The following is a 27,649-nucleotide window of genomic DNA, read 5'->3' as shown; positions in this document are numbered from 1 at the left end:
CCTAATCATTTTTGTTGCCCTCCGCTGGACTCTTTCCAATTTTTCCACATCCTTCTTGTAGTGTGGGGCCCAAAACTGGACACAGTACTCCAGATGAGGCCTCACCAATGTCGAATAAAGGGGAACAATCACATTCCTCGATCTGCTGGCAATGCCCCTACTTATACAGCCCAAAATGCCATTAGCCTTCTTGGCAACAAGAGCACACTGTTGACTCATATCCAGCTTCTCGTCCACTGTGACCCCTAGGTCCTTTTCTGCAGAACTGCTACCTAGCCATTCGGTCCCTAGTCTGTAGCTGTGCATGAGATTCTTCCGTCCTAAGTGCAGGACTGTGCACTTGTCCTTGTTGAACCTCATCAGGTTTTTTTTGGCCCAATCCTCTAATTTGTCTAGGTCCCTCTGTATCCGATCCCTACCCTCTAGTGTATCTACCACGCCTCCCAGTTTAGTGTCATCTGCAAACTTGCTGAGAGTGCAGTCCACACCATCCTCCAGATCATTAATAAAGACATTAAACAAAACCGGCCCCAGGACCGACCCCTGGGGCACTCTGCTCGAAACCGGCTGCCAACTAGACATGGAGCCATTGATCACTACCCGTTGAGCCCGACGATCTAGCCAGCTTTCTATGCACCTTACAGTCCATTCATCCAGCCCATACTTCTTTAACTTGGCGGCAAGAATACTGTGGGAGACTGTATCAAAAGCTTTGCTAAAGTCAAGGAATAACACATCCACTGCTTTCCCCTCATCCACAGAGCCAGTTATCTCATCATAGAAGGCAATTAGGTTAGTCAGGCACAACTTCCCCTTGGTGAATCCATGCTGACTGTTCCTGATCACTTTCCTCTCCTCTAAGTGTGTCATAATTGATTCCTTGAGGAGCTGCTCCATGATTTTTCCAGGGACTGTGGTGAGGCTGAATCCCAGCAGGGTGAGGGGGAGAGGCACATTCATATGAAAATATGAGAAGAGTGAAGAGGAAGGAGAAACACCACAGAGGGGAGGAGAGAGAGGATTAGAGGGTACTAAAAAAGTAACGGAGGGAGCCAGAGAAAAAGCCCAAGAAACAGAACTATAGAGGCAGGATGCAAGTGAGAAATAGACAAAATGAAGCAAAACCAGAAATGGATGGATAATGACCCAACAATAAGAGAGAGTGGGAGATCTTTGTATCCAGAGCCACTCTTAGATTCCAAACCCCCCTACAAAGCTCAGGATCCAGAGCTTTGGTTTGGGCCCATTTGAGTTGAGATTTCCTTTGCTAATAACCTACCAATGCAAATGTGGGCCATATTTACAAGCATGTCCTGCAGTTTTTAAAATGTATATTAAGGCTGTCAGCTACCTCTAGTTGCTCTTCAGTGTTTTTCTTTAAAGCCTCTTCAAATCGCTTTGCCTTGTCCCTTAGAGAATGGCTCTGGAAGGTGAGGGTATCTACCTGGTCCTGCAATTAATGACAAATAAAAAACCTAAACCATTAAGCTCTAATGTTACTTTTATACAAATCATTTCCCACCACTGCTAAAGTACGTGAGGGCAATGAGGAGAAGGGCTTAGAAGCTACCGTGAGAGGACATTTTTACATGAAATCACTCAAACTCGCAGTGGAGATTTTGATAACTTGGTAACTAACAGAATCAGGATTTCATGTGGAGAACCTGAGATTAATCATGTGGCTAGCTTAAATTGGCCACCAACAGCAGCTTCTAAACCTGCATCAAGCTAAGACATCCCAGCCCTTTTGGCTGTGTGAGACTCAGTCTCCTTGCTTTGAAGGACAGGCATGTTTGTGTCATACTCATGAAGCAGATAATCTCTATAAGGTTACTGCTCCTCAGGGATCAGCATGGGGAGATACTCAAATGCTGCTCACAATCCCAGGCTTCAGAGCAGCTAGATATCTCTGCTAAAATGATAAGCAGTCAGAGGCGGTGCCAGTTTCTTCCCGGTGGGGAGACTGAGGTGGGCTAGGCAGAAAATAGGGAGGGCTGCGCCTGTAAGAGCTTCCTGGGCAGGGGGACCTGGCTCCAGGGCCGGCAGAGCCCTCAGAGAGCAGCAACCATGGCGGCAGGGCCCCGGAGCATGGGCTGGAGTGGGTCAGTCCAGGCTGCTGTGCGGAACCGTGGACCCTCCACCTGCCCTGAGTGGCGTGCCCCGGCGGGCGGGGACACAGGCCAGGGGTTGCTCTCAGGCCTCCTGGGCTCCTGTCTGGGCTTACATCTGCACTGCTGCTGGAGACGGCATGGCCTTCAGAGCTGGGTGGCCGGACAGTGGTGGCTGCTGGCTGGGCACCCAGCTCTGAAGGCAGCACTTCCGCCAGCAGCAGCTGAGAAGTATCTGCATAATATTTGACCTTTGCACTAGGAGGGGTGGCTATGGGAGGCTAAGGCAATTTTTGGGGTGGCTATAGCCCTTGCAAGCACCCCCCCCCACAGCGCCACCACTGGAAAGAGTTAACATTATTGACTGTGGGCTATCATCATTATGTTTCAGAGTTAACACTCCACTAAGATGAAAGGGGGTGATTCACACCACTCTAAGGACCAAATGCTAAAGCCCAAATAAATGGGCTTTGCTAGGAGGCCTCAGATGGGTTAGGGGAAAATAATTCCCTCTCAGTCCAGCGGCTTGGTTCAGAATAGTTGCATAGCCACTATCCATCAGCTTTAGCAGCATCTGGGATCTCTGCCATCTACATGAGGAAAACGATGGGGTGGGGAATTAAGGATTGTGGAGCCAAGTAACAAAGGATCTGCTTGCAACGCTTCTTCCTTTGCCTTGTTAGAAAATTTAACTTAGGATCTGAAAACTATGCTGTGTTCTTTTTGCCTCTTGCATCATTATCAATGACAGAGATTCTGCAGTCAGAATGTAGGTAACTCTTCTGATGATGATGATATATGAGGCAGAACAGAATCCGGCTTACTCTTTCTTCATGGCGTTAGCTCTGCAGCACTAAAACAATACTACAGGTTATAAAACAACTCACTTAGATCAGTGATGGGATTCATGAGACAATCAATGTACTTTTGACCCTGGTGAAGGCTTCAAACTGAAACATGTAGGTGCTATTGATCCTACTACTGTAGCTAGTCTCTTTAATTACTTTATGGAAGAAAGGATTTTAAATGTTAAACTCAGTGAACCACTGTCTTGGAAGATTCAGTACTGATGCAGGTGCATTATTCAATAGTTATAGCTCTGCCTCATGATGAGTACAGAGTTCCTGATTATGGCCTGTGGATAACTTTGCACGATAGCAGGGAAATCTTATTTTTGTAAGTAAGCAAGACACACAGCAGGGGACCAATGATTTGAGAAACAATGCACCATTTTAATACAATCACTTTTCTGGACAGATTATTAGGTCAAGATTTTAATATTACTACCTTACGTACAGCATCTGCAAAAGCTGCAGTTGCTGTGGAGGCCAATAATTTTGATGTTCTGTCTTTTGTGTGTGTAAAATCTTAACCATAACCTTCCATTAATGTAGTTTATTGCACCAAATAATAGAACCACTGATACAACTTTAAATTCTATAGCTGCACAGTCAATGCTGCTGCAATAGCTGTGTGGAATTGTGCATGTTACTTGTTTTTTGAAAAGCAAAATTAGTCTTTGACTAGATAAACAAGCAGAGCTAACACCATTTAACATGGCACCTTTACTTGTTCATGCAAGAGCTCCAAATTTACCATGCATCACAGGGACACACTTTCCCTGGTGGATTTCTATCTCAGTCTAGAGAACCAGAACAGCTGAATTTCACTATAACCATTTTAAGTTGATCTGATTTTCAGCTGGTCATTATGGGGAGAAATTGTGCCAGGCAAGCAGAGACAGGACAGTGCAAGTGACAGATTAGAGTTGCAGAACCAAAAGGGGAGATTTGCTTCAGAAAACTATTTTACAAATTGGTATATAAAACTATTGTGAGGACAAGAGTCCTGCTGGGATGGATAGGAAAACCTAGATTCTGCTCCCATTCACTTCGCTGGGAGCAAGATGGGCCTGAAGAAGGTGAATGAATCAAAACAGTTTTTAAAAAACTTCTTAAAATTCATTTCCCCATCTGCAATTTCTTTGCTTTTGGGGTTTTCCCTCTTCTCCTTCAGGCACATTTAGCATTTTGCTGCTTCCGCTGGAGGGAGAGAAGCTGAGGAGGCATCTTTGTAGCTAACATACAGCTTGAAAAGAATGAGCAAAAGAGCCAAGCAGAGCAGAGGGGTTAGCCAATCGGCACAGATAAAATGTGCATAATTGCTGGACAGTTATTTAAAAATCATCATACAGTAATTATGCAAATCCCTAAACTCTGATTGACTAATAATGGCAATTAGCCAATCAGAGTGCAGGGATTCACATACTATAGTTATTGAGAACTATCGGCATGGTAATTTTGCAAATCAGACATCCAGAACCAATGAGTGTGCAGGGAACTGCCTTACGAGAACGCAGTGCAGTTAAGGGTCAGTAACTATACAGCACCCGTGCCCTCAGACTGGTGGAGAGAATTCCATTTCACTAACGTGCTATCATAATGAACAGTTTTGCAACATCATTGGGGTTTGGACACAATGAAAGTATTAACCTGGAGTGACAGCCGCAGTTTTTCAAAACTCTCTTCCAATTCTTTCTTTTCCAGTTCGTGGGCAGACATCAGTTCTAGGGAAAATCCATAAAAATTACATTGCTAAATGGGTCTAACAAACAGTATAAATCATGGACAGCGAGTACATTTATCTTACTTAACATGAACTAAACTTTATTAAGAAGGCAGCTCTAGTGGACTGAGCAGAGCCTAGGAGCCAGGCAATAACTCACTGCATGGCCTTGGGCAAATCACAAAAGCCTAAATTTTCAAAAGCATCCACTGATTTTGGGTTCCTCCATTTCTGAGGGCCTTGTAATCAGAGGTACTGAGAACACACAGCTCTTGCTGAGTCTGACTGGAATGATGGGTGCTCATACTTCTGAAAACTAGGCTCTTAATATTTCCAGGCATGCATCAAAAATTGAGGTACCCCAAATGAGTGGAAATATTAAGTTTGGGCCTTAAATCTCTTATATGTCTCCAGGTCCCTATCTGCAAAAATGTGTGTAAGAATATTTACCTAGGATTCTTCACAGAAATACTGGGAGGGTTAATTAATTAATGAGCATGTTGTACTTTAAAGATCATAAAGTACTATATAAGTATTATATGATTATTTTTATAATTATTGGAATAAGTCACCCAACTATGATTTAATAATCAGAAGTAGATTAAATTTTAATAACTAAACTAATTGTAGCAAACTATGATTGAATAAATAAAATTGTCTCTCTCCAATCAGCCTTGTTCACTAATGCTTGAAGTATATTACAATTTAACTGGTGCAATGCCATTGTCATCCACAAGAGGGTACTTGAAACCTGTGCTAGGAGAAGAATGCACAAAGTTTCTGACAGCACATGCCTCAATAGTAACACTGGAGTTACATCATTGAAAAATAAAGTAGCTGAATAGTTAAAAACATCTTCAATCAGGGAACAGTTTTGTTTTCAAAAAGAATAATAATTTTAAAAGATACCAAACTATCTTCTGTCTATAGGATGAAGAAACAGGCTGCAGAGTTCAGCTAACATAGACTAAATCAGTGGTCCCCAACACGGTGCCCACGGGCGCCATGGCGCCCGCTGGGGCATCTGTGTGCGCCCGCCTACTGACAAGGGAGCGCCCCGCCGCCAACAACGTCAAGAAGCATCACCGCCGAAATGCCCGGTGCTTCTCTGCGGCATTTTGGCAGTGACGCCTCACGATGACGCTGCTTCTCAGCGGCATTTCGGCGGCTCCTTGTCCGGCGGCCGCGCTCCTTGGGGGCTAGTCATCCGGCGCCCGCCACACTGAAAGGTTGGGGACCACTGGACTAGATGGTTCTGAACTATGTTTTTAAAAGGCTGAGCACAAACCTAAGCAATATTACTTAATTCGGGAAGGTAATAGAAAAATCTAGTACGGTGTTACAGGGTGGACTAGGCCAAGAGACCCCTTGCTAGAGGCTTCAGTGTCCTGCCACACCCATCCCAGGAAAGGAGCAGTAGAGGACTCCTCCAAGCAGCCTAGACTGGCTGCAGGGGAAGAAGCCAATCAGAAAGGCTGCAGGAGGGCCATCTAAAAGAAGCGCCAGAGCCAGTTCCATGCTGGAGCTAGAGCAGTGGCTCTCAATCTTTCCAGACTACTGTACCCCTTTCAAGAGTCTGATTTGTCTTGCATACCCCCAAGTTTCACCTCACTTAAAAACTACTTGCTTACAAAATCAGACATAAAATACAAAGGTGTCACAGTACACTATTACTGAACAATTGCTCACTTTCTCGTTTTTACCATATCATTAGGGCTCTGTGTCTGTCCCAGAGCTCGCGGAAGTCATGGATTCCGTGACTTTCCACGATCTCTGTGACTTCTGCAGGGGCCAGCGTGGCCCCAGGGCCACCCGAGCAGCTGGGTTTGGGGCCAGCTGCTCAGGTGGCCCCCCAGGACAGCCACACCAGCCGCTGCTGGAGCAGCCCTGGGAACAGCCACACCAGCTGCTGCTACTGCGGCCCCCAGCAGCAGTCCTGGAAAGGCCAAAGCAGCTGTGGTCCACTGTCCCTAGCAGCGGTCCCTGGGCAGTTGGACAGAGCAGCCATGGTCTGCGGCCCCCAGCAGCGGTCTCTGGCTGTCCGGCCGGAGCAGCCGCAGTCCACGGTCCCAGACAGCTGGTGTCACTGGGCCTGGGCGCCCACCCCAGAAGTAGCCCTCCCATGCTCCCAGCAGTGGCCCCCCCCATGGATGCCCCCCAGCAGCACCCTCACACCCTATCAGCACCCCCCCAAGATTTAATCACAGGTATTTTTAGTAAAAGTCATGGACAGGTCATGGGCCATGAATTTTTGTTTACTGCCCGTGACCTGTCCATGACTTCTACTAAAAATACCTGTGACTAAATCGTAGTCTTACATAGAATTATAAACTACAGCAATTGAAATATAAAGATTGTATGTAGAGAAGTATAAACAAGTCATTGTCTGTATGAAATTTTAGTTTGTACTGACTTCGCTAGTGCTTTTTATGTAGCCTGGTGTAAAATAGGCAAATATCTAGATGAGTTGATGTACCCTCTGGAAGACCTCTGTGTACCCCCAGGGGTATGCAAACCCCTGGTTGAGAACCAGGGAGCTAGAGGAGTGCAGATGGTGTTCCTGGCTGACCAGAGGGAACTGCAGCACCATGGACAGCTCAGTGCTGGCAGGAACCAGGGGAGCAAGGAAAAGCTCCTGCCTGGCTGCTGGGCCTGAAATTAGATGAGCCCTGAGGTAAGGGTGAAGTTTGGTGAAGGCTGGAGCCTTGGGGAAGTGGCCCAGGGAACTGAAAGCAGTGTAATTAAAGAGACACGATGGCACGTGGCTGTTATTTTTACGGTCCCTGGGCTGGGACCCGGAGTAGTGGGTGGACCAGAGGTCCCTCCCATAGCCACTGGGGAGCTGGCCTACAATCAGACAGCAATAATCCCCCAGAAAAGGAACTGAACTACTTAGTGGCCCAGCTGGGGAGCTAGGAACCAGAATAGACTAAGAGGGCAAAACCATTGCCTCCAGGCAGGAAGCCCTGGGGGTATGGCCCGATACCAGGGCCGGGACTATTTAAGGACAGCAGACACACTCAATCAGAAGGGGTGCTCGGGAGAGGTGGGGTGCCATGCCATTACATAGTTCTTTAAATATTAGGCATCTGGTGTGTGTGTGTGTGTGTGTGTGTGTAAGAAAGAGCGGTACCCACTGAATATCAATCCACACAAGAAAATTGATGTGTTTTGTGTTTTATTCTGAAGTGCCTATCTGATCAGATCACATGGACACACAACAATAAGGCAAAGGATTGAGGGTAAAATTTTCATGTGTGTCTAAGTGACTAAGAAGCATATGTCTATTTTCAAAAGAGATTTAGGCCCAGATTTTAAAAGGTATTTAGGTGTTGCTTTGCTCAGCACTGCAAGGCCTAAGTGATTTTGGAGCTTAAATCTCATTTTCAAAAGTGAAAGTCAAGGGGACTTAAGTTCCTAAATGCCTCAGTCACTTCTGAAAATGAAACTTAGGCTCCTAAGAGGTATTACAGTGCTGAGCGGAGCAACATCTACATATCTTTAAAATGCAGGTCTCAGAAACCTAATTCCTATTGATTTTCAATGAAGTTTAGGCTTCTAAGTGTCTATATCTCTCTTGACACTGGGACGTAGGCTTCTAAGACAATGACATTTTTGAAATTTTTACCCTAAATTCTGGATCTCCATTACCTGGGAATATCACCAGTACAGACAGAATTCAGCTCTCAGTTGCACCTATGCAGCTCTCAGTGACTTCAAAGGGAGTCATGCATTTGAATCTCATTTGGCATAATGCAGACTTCTTATACTGTGCAATCCTGAGTGGTGCAGAGAGCCGTCAAGTGAAGCTATGGGAAGCTGAGGGATCAGGCCTGAAGTTGTTCTTAGTTTCATAGAATCATAGAATATCAGGGTTGGAAGGGACCTCAGGAGGTCATCTAGTCCAACCCCCTGCTCAAAGCAGGACCAACACCAACTAAATCATCTCAGCCAGGGCTTTATCAAGCCTGACCTTAAAAACCTCTAAGGAAGCAATTCCACCACCTCCCTAGGTAACCCATTCCAGTGCTTGGTTACAGCATGACAGTTCCTTCCAATCTAAGTAAAGGATTCTTCCCATGCAGTATTTCTGTCTGAAATGCACTGTAGCACTAACCTCTTCCTTTTTTAGCTCCCTTTATAGGTGTTTAATGCTATTCACTGGTGGGCTTATATATAATACCATTAGCATCAGGGTCTTCATTTTAAATCATGTCACAGCTGCATTCTCCAAAGCAGCCGTTTCCTTCCTTTTGTCTCCACAGTTAATGCTCACCATCCTTCACAGCCTAAGACAATTAGCTAAAACTAACATTTCATTTCACGAAGGGCCTGACCAAGCACGGTCCCGAGTACCTCTCAACTCTCACTAACCCCCAGGGAGTGGAGGGCAGGTGTCACCTTGCAGGGTCCAGCTCGACATTAGCACCAACATGTCTAGTTTAAGGCTGTAACCATGCTGCCATAAAAACAATTGTCCTTTCATTATTCAGAGGTCAAAACCATTTGCACACACGGTAGGGTATCTATTATACACCACATCAATCAGTATAAAATCCCTACAACTGGCCAGTAATGTTTAGGCTTATGACATTATTCTCATCGAAGCCCCTGGTGTAACAGAAAAGCTGGCACGCAGCTTTACAAAACGAGGGGGAGGAATCGGTGACTAAACTGGGCTGGATACTATGTGCCTGCTGGGAGCCTCTCTGCAATGACAAGGTGTGCGTAATGTCTTGCATTTTGATATTGGCTGCTCAGGAAGGGGGAGGTGTTGGGGAGCAGCCGTTCTACTATGCTGGCGCCCATAGCAATAGCCCTTAACTTATACCTGGCCAAATCAAACCTCTGTCCATTGCAGCACTGACTCTAAAGTGCAGAGTTATTCCCTGCCCTGTATTTACTAGTGGGTTCAGTCTAATTTTAAATGTCTACAACAATGATGCTTCCATCAAGAGTGACTGGAGTCCTCTTGTGTTCTGGCGTGGATGTTGGGGTATACTGAGTGATCGGAAGGCATGCGTTCTGCCTTTTCTAGTCAACCCCTATCTTAAGCATTATGCATGTACTGAGGTGCTTTTCTGCTCTCGTCCTTGGCAGCAAAGACAGCCGATGAAGGTTTATAGGGTTTCATTGTGGAATATTGTTTCCTCCCTTTATCACCTCCCTACAGTGCAACTACATAGTGAGAATTCAGTCCAAAATTAGAGGGCCAGGGTTATCAGCCAACTGCGATTTTATCATCTGATTGGGATTAAGGAGCTTCAAGCCTATCTCACAGCACTTCCAACTTTAGGACTCGGATGGCTCCATATGTATAAGTGTCCCAGGATTACCTTGAACTTTGTTGTCATGATCATCCTGGAGTACTGCAATGGCAACTGTGTGATTGTTTTCCATCTCTAACATTGCAGCTTCGTGAGTGGCTGAAATATCTTCCACCTGTTCAAAAGACAACAAAATGAAGTTATGGACAGAAAAATATTAGTGTTATGGAGCACCAACAGGAGGAACTATCAGAAAACACCAGGGACTTGGAAAGTTACAGATGACGCGGATTGAGTGCAACAGTTCTTATGTTATCAAGTGTAATGATTAATTGCAGAAAGTGTGTTATGACTCCCCGAGTGATGGGATGTGGGCACTGCATGCTGCTCTTTCAACTTAATGGTAACAACAGTGGTATTAAAAAAAAAACCACAGGCTGAAAACCTTTCATTTGTCAAGGCCATTTATGTGTTCAGAAACTTCAGCAGCCCATAAACTGAAATGCTATTAACAAACCAGACTCTCCCGTACGATCTGATAAACAGACCCAATTCCAAGATATCCTGGGTTTATTGCCCTTCATAGTATTCTACTACAATTATTTTTATTTTAAGACCTCGAGTTAACCTCAATGGAAGATGCCAAAAAGATTTAGCATTTATTTATAGAAAAACAATGAAAATAATAGCTATCGGCAAATATAAAATTGAACAATAATTATTTAGAGAATCATCATTACAAACTCCTATTCCCAGCTAAAATGCTCATATGCTTATTAATCCAATCCCAGTAAGTCAGTGATACCCTTTGTTAATATACGCACAAGCATTTTCAAGTTGGTGCAGAAATAAATCATTGAGATGCCACTGAAATCAGCAAGTTTCCCTTCGTCTTCTCTTACTGATGACTGAGAGCTTTCCTGTTGTTTCAGTCAGTGCAGTAACTTACTGATGCAAACAACAATGACAAAAGCTACATGATAATATATAGAACAGGAAACCTTTCCACTGCCTACATGCAGATAACACACCCGTTGGTTTTGTGTAAGGAACATCAATGGATAGTTTCTTCACATCTTTTATTATAGGGCGTGTGGATAAGATATAGCCAGATTCCAAATTTTTCTTGTTATGGCCATGAGACCCAGGAGTGAGAATATAGAATTACTTGACTGCAATATTAGGCCAATCCAGTGGCTGAATAGGCAAGGAGGTGAATATATTAAAAAAAGTGGTTCAACAAAGTGCACTTTATTCTTCAGCTCCCATTGGTGGATCACACACTGGTTTATTTTTGATATGATAAAGACAATAAAGAATAAATATATATAAATAAGACCAATGGGAGTTTTGTCTGAATAAATCACGTAGGATCAAGACCTCTTAATTTAGCTGAGATTCATTCTTAGCACCAGAGATGTGCATCAAGTCAAATATGATGGGATTGTGCCATGTATCTGTTATCGAAACACAATGCTCATAAAAAAATAAAGTAAAACAGCCTCAACCTTTTGAATATTCATACATACATGTCCGGTGACAAATTGTTTCTTGTGACAGCGCTGATCATACAATTAATCTACCACATGAGACTCTGGAATCATTTCAATCTCTTTTACCGGTGGTTTCCCCCGCACTTTACATTTTGAGTGCAGTTAGTGTTCTTGAAAGGTGCCAGGTTGGCACTCCTGGAGACTGATGCACCTGGCATCTCTATGGAACAGACACATCACCAGCTGTGACAAGACAAGCTTCTCCAAATCATTCTAACCTGGAGCAGGAGGAACTGCCTCTTTGTTTGGTCTCCAGGCTTGTTCAAACCTTAGTCTACAATGGTGCCGTGTAGTACCACTTGCGATGGTGGTTTCTGTTGATTTGGACAATTGTCCTAATGGAAATGGACTAGTACCATCAACTCACATCATAACAGGCTAATGAAAAACCATCGGATGGCAATGAGTCCTTGCCACTATTGACCCAATGACCTAATGCTGAAAAGATCTGTATCCCACTTCCAATTTCCGGGGCCCACCAGCCTCCGTCAGAGTAATCTTCTGATTGCCACATATAAAGGACTATATAAGTCACTTGCTCTTCTGGGCTTTGTGAGTTATAATGATCACATTCCCTAATCAAACATATTCTCTTGCATTGTTTTGTAATGTGGTGTATCAAACAATTGTATTTTTATAGTGAAACAGCTGTTCACTGTGAAGTTGCTTCATGCACACAGCTGTTTTATTTACACTTAATGTTAGATTAAAGAACAAAGACAGAGCCACAGAACTAGTGTGGATAAGAATAAATGTTTTACTACATTTAATCATTCAAAATATCAAAGTTAGCTCAGACATCAGCTGCCAAATTGCTAATTAAATTAGATAAGATTTACATTTAGAATGAAAAATATACATTTAGTTTGGAATTTGAAATTATACAAACTTGTCTTGATGATAACATGAGAAGAGACAGTGCTATGGTTAAGAATTATTCATAAAACAAAGTGGGATTTAGTTGCTAAGATGAGATCTAAAGAGTGAGTGAGTAGAGGGCTGGGTGGCTTAGTGAGCTGGTACTGGTGTATGAATACCATCAGCCCCTTCCCCTGGTATGTATATTCTATTTGTTTGTATGTCAGCCTATCACCACCTCTGAAGCACTGCCAGAATTCTTTACCTTGTACTTGCTTAAATCTTTATTCATGCCTTATGTATGAACACCACTGCATTGGAATGACTATGCTAAATCCCTAATCTTCTGAGATCTAGGAAACAGGAGACAGAGTTCCTTTCTTCACCAGCTTCACTGGCAGGTTCCTTCTCAATAAAGCCAAAAAGCTAGTTTTCAAAAACTTCTCCATGGATTTTGCCCAGCCTACATTTCTGACTCCATACCCATTTTCCTTCTGGCTCCCTTTGTTCTTCCAGTGTAGCCTCCTCTGCCACTTTTCATAGTAGGTAGATTCTTTCGCACATGGAATCAGGTCTCCTGGGTTCTAAACTTAGCTCTACCACTGATTCACTCGTTAATCTTGACAAAGTCACCTAACCTCGTTTTTCTATCTGTAACAACTATCTCCCAAAGGAGTTATAAGGCGTAAGAACATAAGAATGGCCATGTGGGGCCAGACCAGTGGTTTAGAAGACCTGTCTTCTGACAGTGGCTAATGCCAAATGCTTCAGAGGGAGTGAACAGAAGAGGACAACTGTCGAGTGATCCATCCCCTGTCATCCAGTCCCAGCTTCTAGCGGTCAGAGGCATAGGCCTGGTCTACACTGGGGGAAGGGGGGATCGATCTAAGATACGCAACTTCAGCTACAAGAATAGCGTAGCTGAAGTCGACGTATCTTAGATCGACTTAGATTGACTTACTCCGCGTCCTCGCAGCGCAGGATCTACGGCCGCCGCTCCCCCGTCGACTCCGCTTCTGCCTCTCGCAGCGGTGGAGTTCCGGAGTTGACGGGGAGTGCGTTCGGGGATCGATTTATCTCGTCTAGACGAGACGTGATAAATCGATCCCTGATAGATCGATCACTACCCGCCGATCCAGCGGGTAGTGTAGACGTACCCTTAGGGACACCCAGCCCATGGGGTTGCAACCTTGACTAGGGTGACCATATTTCCTATGCTGAATACGGAACACCTGGTAAAATTACTTGTATTCAAGCGAGTTCAACGGCAATCAATCAGAACTATGCAGTACAAACATTCAAATTAACATCAAGTTGACTGAGCCCCTGTTAAAACGAAATACTGCGTACTCGGATTCTTTTTATTTACCTTCTTATCGTTAAGGCTTTAGGGTTCACACGGGGAGAGGCGACACACACCTCACTCTCATACACCTCTCTCACATGGGTGGGGGTGGGTGACCGACCGACCTGATCCTCCTTGTCCGGTGCTCTCTGCCCTCCATGCCTGGCTGGACCTCTGGGATGGGCTCGCCTCTCCTGGTACCTGGTGCCGCATCTTCCTGAGGCAACGCGTCGGGGGGCACGCCGGGTCACATGCCCCCCCCCACAGATTTCAGCCAGGGTTCAAACCAGAATGTGGCCAGGAGCAGCCTTTTGACACTGTGTGGGAGGGAAGGGATGGGAGCTGCTTCCAGATGCGGGCGGGCGGGGGGAGAGGAGGGATGAACTGACCTGTCTCTTTGCAGATCTCATCTCTCCTCCCCCCGAAGCAGCTTGTCCCTTCCTGCCCACACAGTGTCAAAGGCAGCTAACACCTCCAGGCTGCTGCTGGCCACCGACATAACCCAGCTGCCTTCTGTCCCTTCACTACAGTGCGGGCAGGAAGGGGTTAAACCCTAATGATGCATTGTGCACCAGGGCCCAGGGAACCTGACTGGAGTGGCTTCAGCGAACCCGGCCAGAGAGGTGGCTCAGCAGAGGAGGGTGCCTAGGGGACGGAGCAGCCCCGCTCCTGGGTGGGGAGGAGGCGCAGGTGAAGAGGGTGCTATGCCCCTGCCTGGGGTGCTGCTGTGGAGCCTGCAGGGTCGGGGCGTGAACAGGCTGGAAATACCCCCACCCCCGCCACTCCAGAGCTTAGCTGAGGGGTGGAGAGGCTTCCCCGTGTCAAGTGCTGTGCGTGGCTTTGGCACATACAGGGCTCAACTCCTCCTGGCCAGCGCCCCGGGTCGGAGGGGCTTTGGCTTTCCCAGGGTACCGGCCCAGCCAGAGGCAGTGGGGGAAGGAAGGAGCCTGCCGGCCAGGCTGTTGGTGAGCTGAGTGCTCTGACCAGGGCTGGTTCTCTGTGCAGCGCTGGGAGCGAGATGCATCCCGCCGGGGGGGGATATGGAGGAGCAGCTGGGCTGGGGGGTGAAGGGGCAAAGCAGGGAGAGGACAGCGAGAGGGGAGGACGTAAAGGACCGATGGGTGGGCAGCAGAGGCAACACGTAACTGGCTGCCGCCTGGTGCCTGCCCACGCTCACCAGCCACCGCAGCGTACAGCCAGTGCCATCCGGAAATGGGACGGAGGGTGGGGCCCTGCTAGCCAAGAGCCGGCCCCCAGCGGGGGCTGCGCTGAAGGACCAGCAGAGGAAGAAGCTGGCCCCGTGCTCTGCAGCTTTGTCCCACCACCAGCCTTGCACTACCCACCCCCATCGTCAGCCACTGGACGCCCCCCCTCACTGCTGGTGGGCAAGAGGCTGGCGATCAGGGATCCGGCCAGCAGCAGGACTCGCCGATACTGATGGAGGGTGCGGGCAGGGGAGAGACAGAAAATATGGGACAATTTGCCCATTTTTAAAGAAAAAGTTGGGACACCTGCAGGAGGGCTTAAATATAGGACTGTCCCCTTAAAAATGGGACATCTGGTCACCCTAACCTTGACCATCTTGGCTAACAGCCATTGATGGACCTCTCCTCCATGAAATTAATTAATTAATTTACTAATGAATAAATATTGAGAGGAGGCCCAAACTGGAGAAGTGTAATGAGCTGGAGAGTGCTGTACATGGGTAAGATTGTTAGGAAAATGTTTGAAAACCTGGAACACAACTTTACTTTAGATTTAAAAAAAATCTTGATTTAACTTAGTGTTGGACTGACCAGCCCTGAAGACTAATTCATATTTTTGTATGGGACACTGCAACCCTTGAATGACACAGACTTACTTCCCATTGCTTCAGCTGGTAATAATGTGGCGGATTAAACCATAACAGACTGGGAAACGAGCAAGATAAATATGCTAAGAATCCAATCCCAGCACAACCTGTCTGACCTGAGTCAGCTTATTTTATAACTAGAGTAAGAGCAAAGCACCATCCTGCCCAATATCTCTAAGAGCTGCCCAAGAAATAAATAGAAACACAGCACTGCAAAGAAAACAAAGAACAAAAAACAAAAAACCCAAAGCTTAAATCTTCAGCAATTGAAAACCTCACCTATGAGTTCCCAAACAATCAGTAATGTCTGATAGTACATAGACTTCACAACAAGACATCTTTAACCAACAAAAATGACTCAACATAAAAGGGGTAAAAACAACACGAAGTACGGTTCAATATAGATGGTAAAAGATTAAGAGCGAAGAAAGGAAACTCTCTAGCTTAAAACACAAAGAGCTTTTGACTCAAACTTTCACAACACTTCCCACCACATACTAGGAAATCAATACTCAGACAAAAGCATTGGGTAAAACAGCACAATTGGGAAGGATTTAAGATCAATAACTATAAAAGGATTTAGCAATTCAGAATGGTCAAACCCCAGCGAGAGCACTCCCATCCCCGCCACAAAGGAATCAAACCTTACATAGGAGACGGAAGGAAAACATCCTTGATAAAGACATTAACTAGAATCTGCCATAAGAGATTAGCAGTTCATTGACTGTGAGGGGAAAAAAAATAAACAACATGTGAACGGACACCTTCAGGCTAGAAACGGAGGAAGACGGATATTCTCTATGTACATTCTCAGACAAAAAGCTTCCTTTTCAGCGTTAAGCTACACTGGAGAGCTTGTGGCTATGCAGTTATCCTGGCTACAGCTAGTTGGGATTCAGAGCAGGATCTTGTGTCACCCACGTCCCAAGGGCATGCCCTAGTCACTGGGCTATAGGCTATTTTAGGATGGCTCGCTCTCTCTTTCTCCCTAATTTTGGAAGGTCTCAGTTTCAACCCAATGCTTTGAAATCTTAACAATTTTCGCAGGACAGGAAGACTGTTTCCTGCCCAATTCTAGTCCTGACAACTGTAGTGTCAGCCCCTCTGGTTGTGAGTCTTAGATGCACGTTTTCCACCATTTTCCTCCTCTGCGTACCATCCAGATGACAGGACAGTAGATATCAACATAACATGGTGCAGCACCCCATCTCTTCCAGGCCAACACTCTGAGCCTCCATAAGGAACCATTTGATAAAAATAAAATCATCATCTCCCCACTTTGTACTCGTACTCTCTTCCCAGGATCTCAAAGTGTTTTACCACACACGAGGTACAGAAGGTGAATAATATCCTACCCATTTCACAGACAGATGAACTCAGAGACATTGGGTCTCATTCTCATGTCTTGCACCACTATGCAGTCATTTACTGTTGTGCAAAGTCAGGGTCGTTCTGATTAATTAGTGCTTTACATTCACCTCACACAATTGCAAACAACTACACAAGGTACAAGGATCAGGGCCAGAAAAGTTAGGTGACTTTCCCAAGATCACTCAGTGTTTCAGAGGCAAAGCCAAGACTAGAACCCTGGAATTCTGAGTCCCAGGCTTTTGCTCCAAACACGAAACTATGAGATACATATTAGAGAATCCAAGTACTGTACATGCAGCCCTATGTGAAATTTCAGCCACAAGACCCTGCAGGCAACAGGACTAGTCTGTCTCTTAGGTTTCAGGGTTAGATTCCACCCAGACATGATGAAGATATAGAAATTACAAGGAGAAGAGCCTTCCATGAATAGCGTTGGTTAGGGCAGGTCTACACTACCGCTTAAGTTAATTTAATGTATGTTGTTAGGGGTGCGAAAAAGCTTCCCCCCGAGAGACACAAGTTTTGAGCTGTCCATGCCAGCGCTGTGTCAGTGGGAGACACTCTCCCGCCAACATAGCTTCTGTTTCTTGCTGAGGTGGAGTAATTATGCCGACAGGCGAGCGCTCTCCCGTCGGCCTAGCATGTCTTCACCAGACGGGCTACAGTGGTGCAGCTGTGCCGATGTAGCGCTGTAGTGTCGATTTGCCTTTAGTCTTTGGATAAAGTCTGTCAGGGCTGAAATCTTTTTAACCATGTCAATTGTTAATTGTGTGCAATATGAATAATTAATCAAAGTCAATGGAAGGAGTCATTTCCATAAACCACAGCAGAGCATCCTGCTAGCACGTCCGATTCTACCACGGTCTACACACGAGTACAGTAGTAGGCCCATATGTGAGTTAAAATGGCTATGCAGTTAACTTATTAAAAAATAAGGCTAAAAATACTATATGCTATGTAATCCCATTTATTTAAGAAAGAAAAGCTGGAGAAATACTTGAGGCTCATAGTCAAAGTTATGTGCTCAGTTAGAGGTAATAATGTCTAAAGGTTGAACAACAGAAGTCAGGAAACCTGGATTTTATCCTGTGTCGTTGGCAAAACATGTGCCGTTGGGTAAGTCACTTCACCGCTCTGCCCCACTTTATCTGTAATTTGAAATATAACTGGGCAAGCTTCTGCTGCCCTTATTTGCGTTGAGAAGTATCTTACTTAACATGTAGATTCAGTCAACTCAATAGGGTACGGTACTGCTCATTGTGAGTAAGGGTGGTGGACGGGGCCCAATATTTATATTTGGTACCGCACAAGTGAGTTATCTGTAAAGCACTTTAGGATGTGTGAATGAAAGGCATTGTACAGTCAGAAATATGTGCTTTTCTTTAGACTAGGAAGGGTAAGAAACTTGGATCTTCTACTAGTTATCAGCTTGTTACAATGTCTTCATACTGGAGAAGGTCACAACATTCAGCTGGACAGTAACCTGCATTGTAATTGCATTGCTCTATCCCCCTAACATGAATAACTTATGGCTGACCTGTTCTTGGTGCTGACACTTGATCCTCACAAGTTGAAGTCTGTGTTCCTCTTGCAAGAGGTCCATTTCGCCCCTGTACTGTAACTGCAACCTCTCCTCAAGGGCACGCAGCTCTTCTTGCTGTTGCCAATGCAGCTTCCTCACCTCCTCCTCAAACCTTCTCTCCAGTTCCTCCTTCTCTTTTTGTAATTTCTCACATCTTGCTGTGTTGAGGGCTGTGGAGAAAAGAAAGCACAATCGGTAAAGTCTGAGATAGTAATCTCTATGGGCAGGGGCTATCTTTTTGGTCTGTATTTGTATTGTGCCTAGCACAGTCGAGTCCTGGTCCATGACTGGAGCTCTTGGGCTCCACCACAGTACTATTTGTATTAAACAAATAATAACAAAGTTGCAATAGATACAGAAATGATTACCACAGCCGCACACACAGACACTTCAACTCAGAATACAGATTTAACAAGGCATTATGCGTTGCCTTAGGGAGGGCAATTCTATTGCTGTCATAGGTGTTACTCTGAATCTAGAATATAAATCTAGCTTTCTGATGTCATAATTTGTATTTCTGTTATCGGATTCTGATTTTATGCTTTGTCTAACAACAATGAATAGGAAAGAAGTGGATTTCCACTGCTCTCTGCTGAGACACAGTTAAAAATCATTCTATCGACATGAAAAATTGGAGCCTGGAAAGAAACTAAACAGCACAGACCTGGTTCAGCAACAAATCACATATAAAAAGAAGAGCTTGAAGAAATAAATGCCCACTTTTTAAAGTTTTTTTTTGTATTAAGTGATTTGTGTGTTTCATGGACCTAGAGAATATAAATGTAAGAGCAACATTTAAGGCAACAAGCGATGGTGGGATTTACACTCTCATGATCCATCATTATTATTATTCCTCTGAGTTAATGGGCCATATCAGAACTGGTGTAACTGGGTGCAACTCCAACAGAAGTGCCGATGAAGTCAATGGAGTTTAACCTGTTTCCACCAGGCCTGAATTTGGCTGTAGGAACATACAGATATTGTTCCAAAGCTCTGAGTACGACAATGGTGTGGATGGTTCTTAGTTTTCTTCATCCATCTGCACCACCGGAGAGTTTCAAAATCCATGTCTGGGTTCAAGCTGAGTGAAGTTGGATAGAACCCACGGAGAGAGCAAGCTTGCTAACTTTTTAGAGATCTCTCAAGCAGGGGAAGATTGAAATCAACAGGAAATTTAAAGTTAGAAAAAAATTAGTGAAGCAAGGAAACAGATGTGTTTTGAACTGTATTATGGCATTGATCTATCTGAGATCCTCCACCCATAGGCATAGCTTGTTTGGAAGAAGAAGCAGCTTCTGATGAGACTGGCTGCACCAATTTAGTTACCCATCCTACCTTCCCATTTTGAAATCTCGAGATTGCTGACCAATAATGGCCTAAATTAGAATGGTGGATGCTGTTGCAATTCTCCGTGAACAAGGCTCATATTGTTTCATAAACACACTTGCTCTATAATTTCCATGTCACATTCACTCAGCTTACTTGCCAAAGCCAGTGGTTACTACTTTTATCACTGTTCATGTTCTTTTCTCCTTTTTGTTATGTCATGAGTCTGAGCTCATTCTTCATGCAGAAGCTGCCATGGTAGCACTAGTTTGTCAAATAAGGTACATCTACACTGTGCACTAGTTTCAGCGGCCTGTAGAGTACATACAGTACAAACACAGCTATAAACAGCACTGTAGATTGTGAGGCATGGCTTAGGTGAGTAGAATAAAGACATGCCTGAACCCTGTGGGTGTGTACCCGGGTACATATCCTACATGGCTCTTTACTCGCCCAAGCTCTGCCTCCCCATCTACACTGCTGGAGCCTTTCCCTACTGCAGGGAGATGACGGAGCCTTTCCCTGCTGCCTCCCCCCTGCCAGAGCCTTTCACTTTCAGTGTGGACACAGCCTTCTTTTCACTGAGGCGCGTAGCTACCCATATCCTACATGACGCCACATGTGGTGTGCAGTACAGACGTAGCCTTAGTTACAGCAATGGTGTCAGATATTTTTTATTTTTAAAGAGACACTTTAAAATGGATTAGGGCAAAGATTAATAAATCATAAACACAGTCTCATTTGGGGTTTGGATAAAGTAAGACCTAACCAGGATCTTTGCCAAATTCCCCAACCAAACCGTGTTTGAGGTTTGAAAAATTTCAATTAACCTGTTTTGAATCTCCCCCCATGAACCTTTGCAGCTCTTGGTCTGGCTGGGGCCATAAGCATAAGTACTGAAACATCAGGATAAAGGGCTTTTAATGTGGGATTTCCAGTCCATCTGGAAGCAGGAAGTACTGATAATCTCAAGAGACAGCCTATTTCCAATGTATTCAGCCCAATATTGAAGACCCCACCAAGAGGCACCTGTTTAGTTTATGTAGTCTAGAAATCCCCTCATCATTCATAGAATCATAGAAATGTAGGGCTGGACAGGACCTCGAGAAGTCATCAATCCAGCCCCTTGCAATGAGGCACAACCAAGTAAACCAGGACCATCCCTGACAAGTTTGTGTCTAACCCGCTCTTAAAATCCTGCAATGATGAGGATTCCACAACCTCCCCATGTTCCTTCCTGCAGAAGAACCATGGGAAGGGGAAAGAGATCCAGGGAAATATGTGTGTTTGTACTTCCTGAATTCCTGAGGCCTAGTCTTGCTGGTGGGATGGCAATTGCAGAGAGGCCTGGAGGCATGGCCCTACCAGGTGTAATTCAGCTCCCAGTGAAGTCCCTGGGAATCTTTCTACTGACTTCAGTAGGGCCCAAAGGCATTGATGTTCTAAGATTCATGGATCTTGAAGCATCTACACATGTGATTTGCCCCTCTGTGCTACTCTTCGGATTCTCCTCTTCCATGGCACCATGGCTGATCAGGAGCCAGGCTGCCATGCCTGCCACCTGCCCTGGAACCAGGGCCGGCTCTGGCTTTTTCGCCGCCCCAGGGGGGAGGGCAGCGAGCCCCGGCGGGGGCTCCGCTCTCCCCTCGGCGGCCGGGGGCAGGGCGCCGGGGGGGAGGGCGGCCAGAGCCCTGGGAGGAGGGCGGCGAGCCCCGGCGGGGGCTCGGCTCCCTCCCCCCCCGGCGGCCAGAGCGCCGGGGGCAGGGCAGCGAGCCCTGCTGTGGCCCCACTCTCCCCGGGGGCCGGAGCGCTGCGCCGCCGCCCCCCTCCAGGTGCCGCCCCAAGCACCAGCTTGGGTGCCTGGTGCCTGGAGCCGGCCCTGCCTGGAACCCCTTTGGAGGGGGCTGACAGCATGGAATGGAACTTGTGGAAGTTAATGATTTCAGGGTCGCTATTAACTTCCATAAGAATTTGCCAGCAGATTTCCTGGAGGAATGGTGCCATGCGCAGCAGCTGATCCCCCAGTGCCACTACCTTCACTCAACCATGCCCCTATCAAAACCCAGGGCCCTGGCCATGGGTTTTTGCACAGATGAGGTTTCACAGGACTGGAGGGAGCAGGTGGTTGCTGCTTCTCTGAGTGTGTTTCCCTCCATCTGATAGTTTTTGAGCGCACTGAAATGGAGTTTCTGCCCTTCCCATGTCTTCTGCACCCTACAGGGGGAGGGAAAAACCAATAATTCTGCAAGATCAATATACGCAATGTATGAAGTCCTATTACATGCCTTGTACGTGAAGTAGAAGATCAGCAATTTATATGGACATTAGATGAAGTTTCTTTTCTCTTGCAGTTTTGTGTTATAATTTTAAATGCTCTCTTATTATTTTGTTGCGTGACTATACAGAGCTACATTTTGTGTTAGCTTCCATTGCTGTGTGAAACTATCAACGAGCCAAAGTACAATGAGATCAAGCTTCAAGGTCTGTATTCATTATAATTGAAACCTACTCAAGCTTTATATTGGAATTATAATGAAACCTGTCCTTCAGCAATCTCTTTAATGAGATTGCACAACACACAGGCATAGGCTACGAAATGACGCTTTTTGAACTAGAAGAAAGTAACTGTCAAACACAAACCATAAACCAACACGATAAAAAAGGGAACAAAATCCCTCAAATACAAAGCAATTGTAGAGGTCTGAATAGAAAGCCCACTAATTTTGCTAATGGGGGATGGGGGATGGATGCCATGCTGATCTTAAACACAAAAAAGAAGCTTACAAGAAGTGGAAGATTGGACAAATGACCAGGGAGGAGTATAAAAATATTGCTCAGGCATGCAGGAACGAAATCAGGAAGGCCAAATCACACTTGGAGTTGCAGCTAGCAAGAGATGTTAAGAGTAACAAGAAGGGTTTCTTCAGGTATGTTAGCAACAAGAAGAAGGTCAAGGAAAGTGTGCGCCCCTTACTGAATGAGGGAGGCAACCTAGTGACAGAGGATGTGGAAAAAGCTAATGTACTCAATGCTTTTTTTGCCTCTGTCTTCATGAACAAGGTCAGCTCCCAGACTACTGCACTGGGCAGCACAGCATGAGGAGGAGGTGACCAGCCCACTGTGGAGAAAGAAGTGGTTTGGGACTATTTAGAAAAGCTTGACGAGCACAAGTCCATGGGGCCGGATGCGCTGCATCCGAGGGTGCTAAAGGAGTTGGCGGATGTGATTGCAGAGCCATTGTCCATTATCTTGGAAAACTCATGGCGATTGGGAGAGGTCCCGGATGACTGGAAAAAGGCTACTGTAGTGCCCATCTTTAAAAAAGGGAAGAAGGAGGATCCGGGGAACTACAGGCCAGTCAGCCTCACCTCAGTCCCTGGAAAAATCATGGAGCAGGTCCTCAAGGAATCAATTCTGAAGCACTTAGACGAGAGGAAAGTGATCAGGAACAGTCAGCATGGATTCACCAAGGGCAAGTCATGCCTGACTAACCTAATTGCCTTCTATGAGGAGATAACTGGGTCTGTGGATGAGGGGAAAGCAGTGAACGTGTTATTCCTTGACTTTAGCAAAGCTTTTGATAGGGTCTCCCACAGTATTCTTGCCGGCAAGTTAAAGAAGTATGGGCTGGATGAATGGACTATAAGGTGGATAGAAAGCTGGCTAGATCGTTGGGCTAAATGGGTAGTGATCAATGGCTCCATGTTTAGTTGGCAGCCGGTATCAAGCAGAGTGCCCCAAGGGTCAGTCCTGGGGCCGGTTTTGTTCAATATCTTCATTAATGATCTGGAGGATGGCGTGGACTGCACCCTCAGCAAGTTTGCAGATGACACTAAACCTGGAGGAGTGGTAGATACGCTGGAGGGTAGGGATAGGATACAGAGGGACCTAGACAAATTAGACGATTGATCCAAAAGAAATCTGATGAGTTTCAACAAGGACAAGTCCAGAGTCCTGCACTTAGGACGTAAGAATCCCATGCACTGCTACAGACTAGGGACCGAATGGCTGGGCAGCAGTTCTGCAGAAAAGGATCTAGGGGTTACAGTGGACGAGAAGCTGGATCTGAGTCGACAGTTTGCAATTGTTGCCAAGAAGGCTAATGGCATTTTGGGCTGTATAAGTAGGGGCATTGCCAGTAGATCGAGGGACATGATCATTCCCCTCTATTCAACATTGGTGAGGCCTCATCTGGAATACTGTGTCCAGTTTTGGGCCCCACACTACAAGAAGGATGTAGAAAAATTGGAAAGAGTTCAGTGGAGGGCAACAAAAATGATTAGGGGGCTGGAGCACATGACATATGAGGAGAGGCTGAGGGAACTGGGATTGTTTAGACTGCAGAAGAGAAGAATGAGGGGGGATTTGATAGCTGCTTTCAACTACCTGAAAGGGGGTTCCAAAGAGGATGGATCTAGACTGTTCTCAGTGGTAACAGATGACAGAACAAGGAGTAATGGTCTCAAGTTGCAATGGAGGAGGTTTAGGTTGGATATTAGGAAAAACCTTTTCACTAGGGGGGTGGTGAAGCACTGGAATGGGTTACCTAGGGAGGTGGTGGAATCTCCTTCCTTAGAGGTTTTTAAGGTCAGGCTTGACAAAGCCCTTGCTGGGATAATTTAATTGGGTATTGGTCCTGCTTTGAGCAGGGGGTTGGACTGGATGACCTCCTGAGGTCCCTTCCAACCCTGATAGTCTATGATCCTATGGATCACTTGATGATTACCTGTTCTGTTCATTCCCTCTGGGGCACCTGGCATTGGCCACTGTCGGAAGACAGGGTACTGGGCTAGATGGACCTTTGGTCTGCCCCAGTGTGGCTGTTCTTATGATAATGGATCTTGCTATCAGCTAGTGAGTCACTGGTATTGTGACACTGAGCTTTTGCTTTTCTTAACATAAAGAAATTGCATCACAAATGCAGGAGCAATGTGAAATAAATGCCTGAAACCCCAGAGCTTCACTGTCGCGTTGACAGATGGCAAATTAAAAAATATAATGTTCCTCAGATGGAGCAAGTCAGTGGAGCTATAGTGATTTACACAAGCTGAGAATGTGACCTTTTAGATTAGATGCAGTACATACCTACCGATATAGATCAGGTTAGATAGGCAGACAGAGTAAATACAACAGGTAAGATGAGAATTTTAATTTAGGAGCTCCATTCTCCCCTTTAGAAGATCCACACCCCATAACTTCAAAATATTGTTGGATCTTTGTGTGCAGTAGGAGCAATAGAACTGAGATCAGAATTATGCTCTTTGATTTTTCTGGATCTCTTCTTGAGCATATAGCATTATCAGATCAACCCCCCTTTTAAATAAGGTCCATATTTAATGCATGTGTAACCCTACATATGGTCCCACATTTCTGCATTTTCCTTGTTGTCACATCTTGGCTTTTCAGGAAACGAAAAAGGATTCCTAGTTAACATTAAGTGGAAATAATTTGGACCAGCATTATTTGAAGTTCACCTGGGACTGATCTGACACTTATTATTTAAAAAGGACCATCTGTGATTTGGTTAGAGCTTGGGGCATATTATTAAGAGGAAAGTACAGAGAACACAAGGAGTCCTCCCCTTCCCTCCCTTGTGCCTCTCTGTAGGCTCCAGACACAATCCTACTGTCCAGACACAAAACTACTAGGGAATACAGGCATTTCTCTCTGCTACTACCCCTGCAGGTGCTAACTAACCTAGAGAGGTAGCTCAGAGGGTAGGGTGGGGCCATCTCTCTTATCTCCTTTGCACTGGTTACCAGAGCTTTCTGGGCATGGAGAGGAGCATCCATGTGGCACCCACTGAAGGGGTGGCAGAGCTGCTGCTGTATCATGTGCTCCCTGGGAGTCTCCAGGAAGAATTCTGTTTGAGAATTATTCCTGGGGGCTCCTGGTGCAGCCTGGGTCCTGGCATCAAACTCACAATGGGGCCCTACATATATTTAATGAAAAGAAGATAATAATAACCAGTGATTTATGGCTGGAATGGCCTTGCTTATGGGTTGGTCTGTTAACCCATATTTAACAGTCAGTTCTTCACTATGAAAATGAATGCCCTAGCCCCCACTTTTGGAAACAGACGTGGGCTTCATTTTATAGTACAAAGCTTCAGAAGAGAGTCCAAAGCACAATGCATATGGTGCAACGGCACAAGGCCAATGTCAGGACGAAGGCTGTGTTTATTGGTAACAAACAGCAAGTCCACATGTGCCCAAACTAATGCAAAAATTCAAAAACTTAGCAGCTCCTGGAAATTGCAACAGTCACTAACATGGTAACAAAACAAAATCTACATCCCATCAAGAGGATTTCAGGTTGGATTTTTCCCCGGTGGATATTTCACTTGTACTTTCCAGACTGGAAGGGACTTTGATATAAAATGACATTTACTAGGATGACAACCTGCTCCCGGTTAAATCACAGAGTTGACATCACTGCTCCACAGCTTTCCTAGCACCAAGCTGATGTTATTTCCCTTGGTGAATGACCTATAGACTATTGTGTGCAACAGACAATCAAAATGTATTTCAGGCCCAGTTCACAATGCAAGGAAAAGCTAAATGTCACCAATGGAATGTCACTCCTGCGCCTCTCGCAGGAAACTTAACTGAGCAATGTATTTTTATACTCAGCCTTTATGTTCAAGTGGACTGCGAAACCGAGTGCTGATGCCAGTGTAACCACTCATGTAGCTGACCTGGTTGCAGTGCTGTTGTAGCCGGGTTGGTTGGGAGATATGGTGTTTTTGTCACCCAAATACACCGAGAGAACCTGCTTCAATATGAAAAAAAACAACACCAAACCCAAAAATCTCCGATCGCACACCCCTAGTTATCACCTACAACATCACATTGGAACCCTTATGGGGTATCATTAAACAATTACAATCCATACTCGATGGGGACCCCATCCTGAAAGAAGTCTTTCCTAGTCCCCCTCTTTTGGCCTTTAAACAATGCCCTCAACCTCTCCAAGCTCGTCATCAGAAGCAAGCTCCTCACAGGCCAGGACACACCAACTCAAAGCAGCAGCAGCCCCTGACAGAACAATAGATGCAAAACCTGCAGTCAGATCCCCACTGTTATGATGATCAAACTCCCCACACACACCATCCAACACACCTTTCAAGATCCATGGGTAGGGTTGCCAACCCTCCAGGATTGTCCTGGAGACTCCAGAAATTAAAGATTAATCTTTAATTAAAGATCATGTCATGTGATGAAACTCCATGAATATGTGCAACCAAAATTGGCAACCCTATCCATGGGTCCTGCACATGTCTATCACAACATGCGGTATACCACATCCAGTGAATTAAATAAATAACAACTATGTGGGTGAAACCAGACACTCATTATGTTCTCACATGAATTCACACAGGAAAATGATAAAAGACAAAAACGCCCTATTATCTGAGGGCAAACAGTTTTCGCAAAACGATCACTCTATATCTGACCTATCAGTCCCCATCCTCAAAGGAAACATGTGCAACACCTTCAAAAGAGGATCCTGGGAGCTTAAATTCATAACTTTGCTAGACACTAAAAATCCTGTTTTTAAAAAAGACCCTGGATTTATGGCTTATTACAACAATCTGTAACCCACTAATCCCCCACAATTTTTTGTCCTATGATTGCAGAGGTGCTAACTGGCCATTTCACCTTCAATGGTCTCTTACAATATGTGTTAACTATTTATGCTAAACAATCTGTTTCACCTTGTGTTTAGCTGTGAGTTCTGAGTACCTTTCCCAGACCTGAAGAAGAGCTCTGTGGAGCTGCTTGAAAGCTTGTCTCTCTCACCAACAGAAGTTGGTCCAATA

General features: G+C 45.3%; 1 protein-coding gene across 2 annotated transcripts in view; it reads right to left on the bottom strand.

The window, feature by feature from the left end:
- The window catches only part of LOC113406841 (microtubule-associated tumor suppressor candidate 2-like), a 296,281-nt gene that overhangs the window by 10,857 nt on the left and 257,775 nt on the right, over nucleotides 1-27,649 (bottom strand). For both annotated transcript variants that reach the window (XM_026653622.1, XM_026653623.1), the window contains 4 exons: nucleotides 18,457-18,671; nucleotides 10,010-10,115; nucleotides 4,601-4,674; nucleotides 1,352-1,450 (listed from right to left, as the gene is read on the bottom strand). In XM_026653622.1, coding sequence (XP_026509407.1) covers nucleotides 1,352-1,450; nucleotides 4,601-4,674; nucleotides 10,010-10,115; nucleotides 18,457-18,671 — 494 coding nt within the window. The remainder of the gene's footprint in view (nucleotides 1-1,351; nucleotides 1,451-4,600; nucleotides 4,675-10,009; nucleotides 10,116-18,456; nucleotides 18,672-27,649) is intronic.

Source organism: Terrapene carolina, unplaced genomic scaffold (genome assembly GCF_002925995.2).
Source record: "Terrapene carolina triunguis isolate 2854851 unplaced genomic scaffold, T_m_triunguis-2.0 Scaffold141, whole genome shotgun sequence".
Classification (NCBI taxonomy): domain Eukaryota; kingdom Metazoa; phylum Chordata; order Testudines; family Emydidae; genus Terrapene; species Terrapene triunguis.
This window is presented reverse-complemented; position numbering and strand designations above follow the sequence as displayed.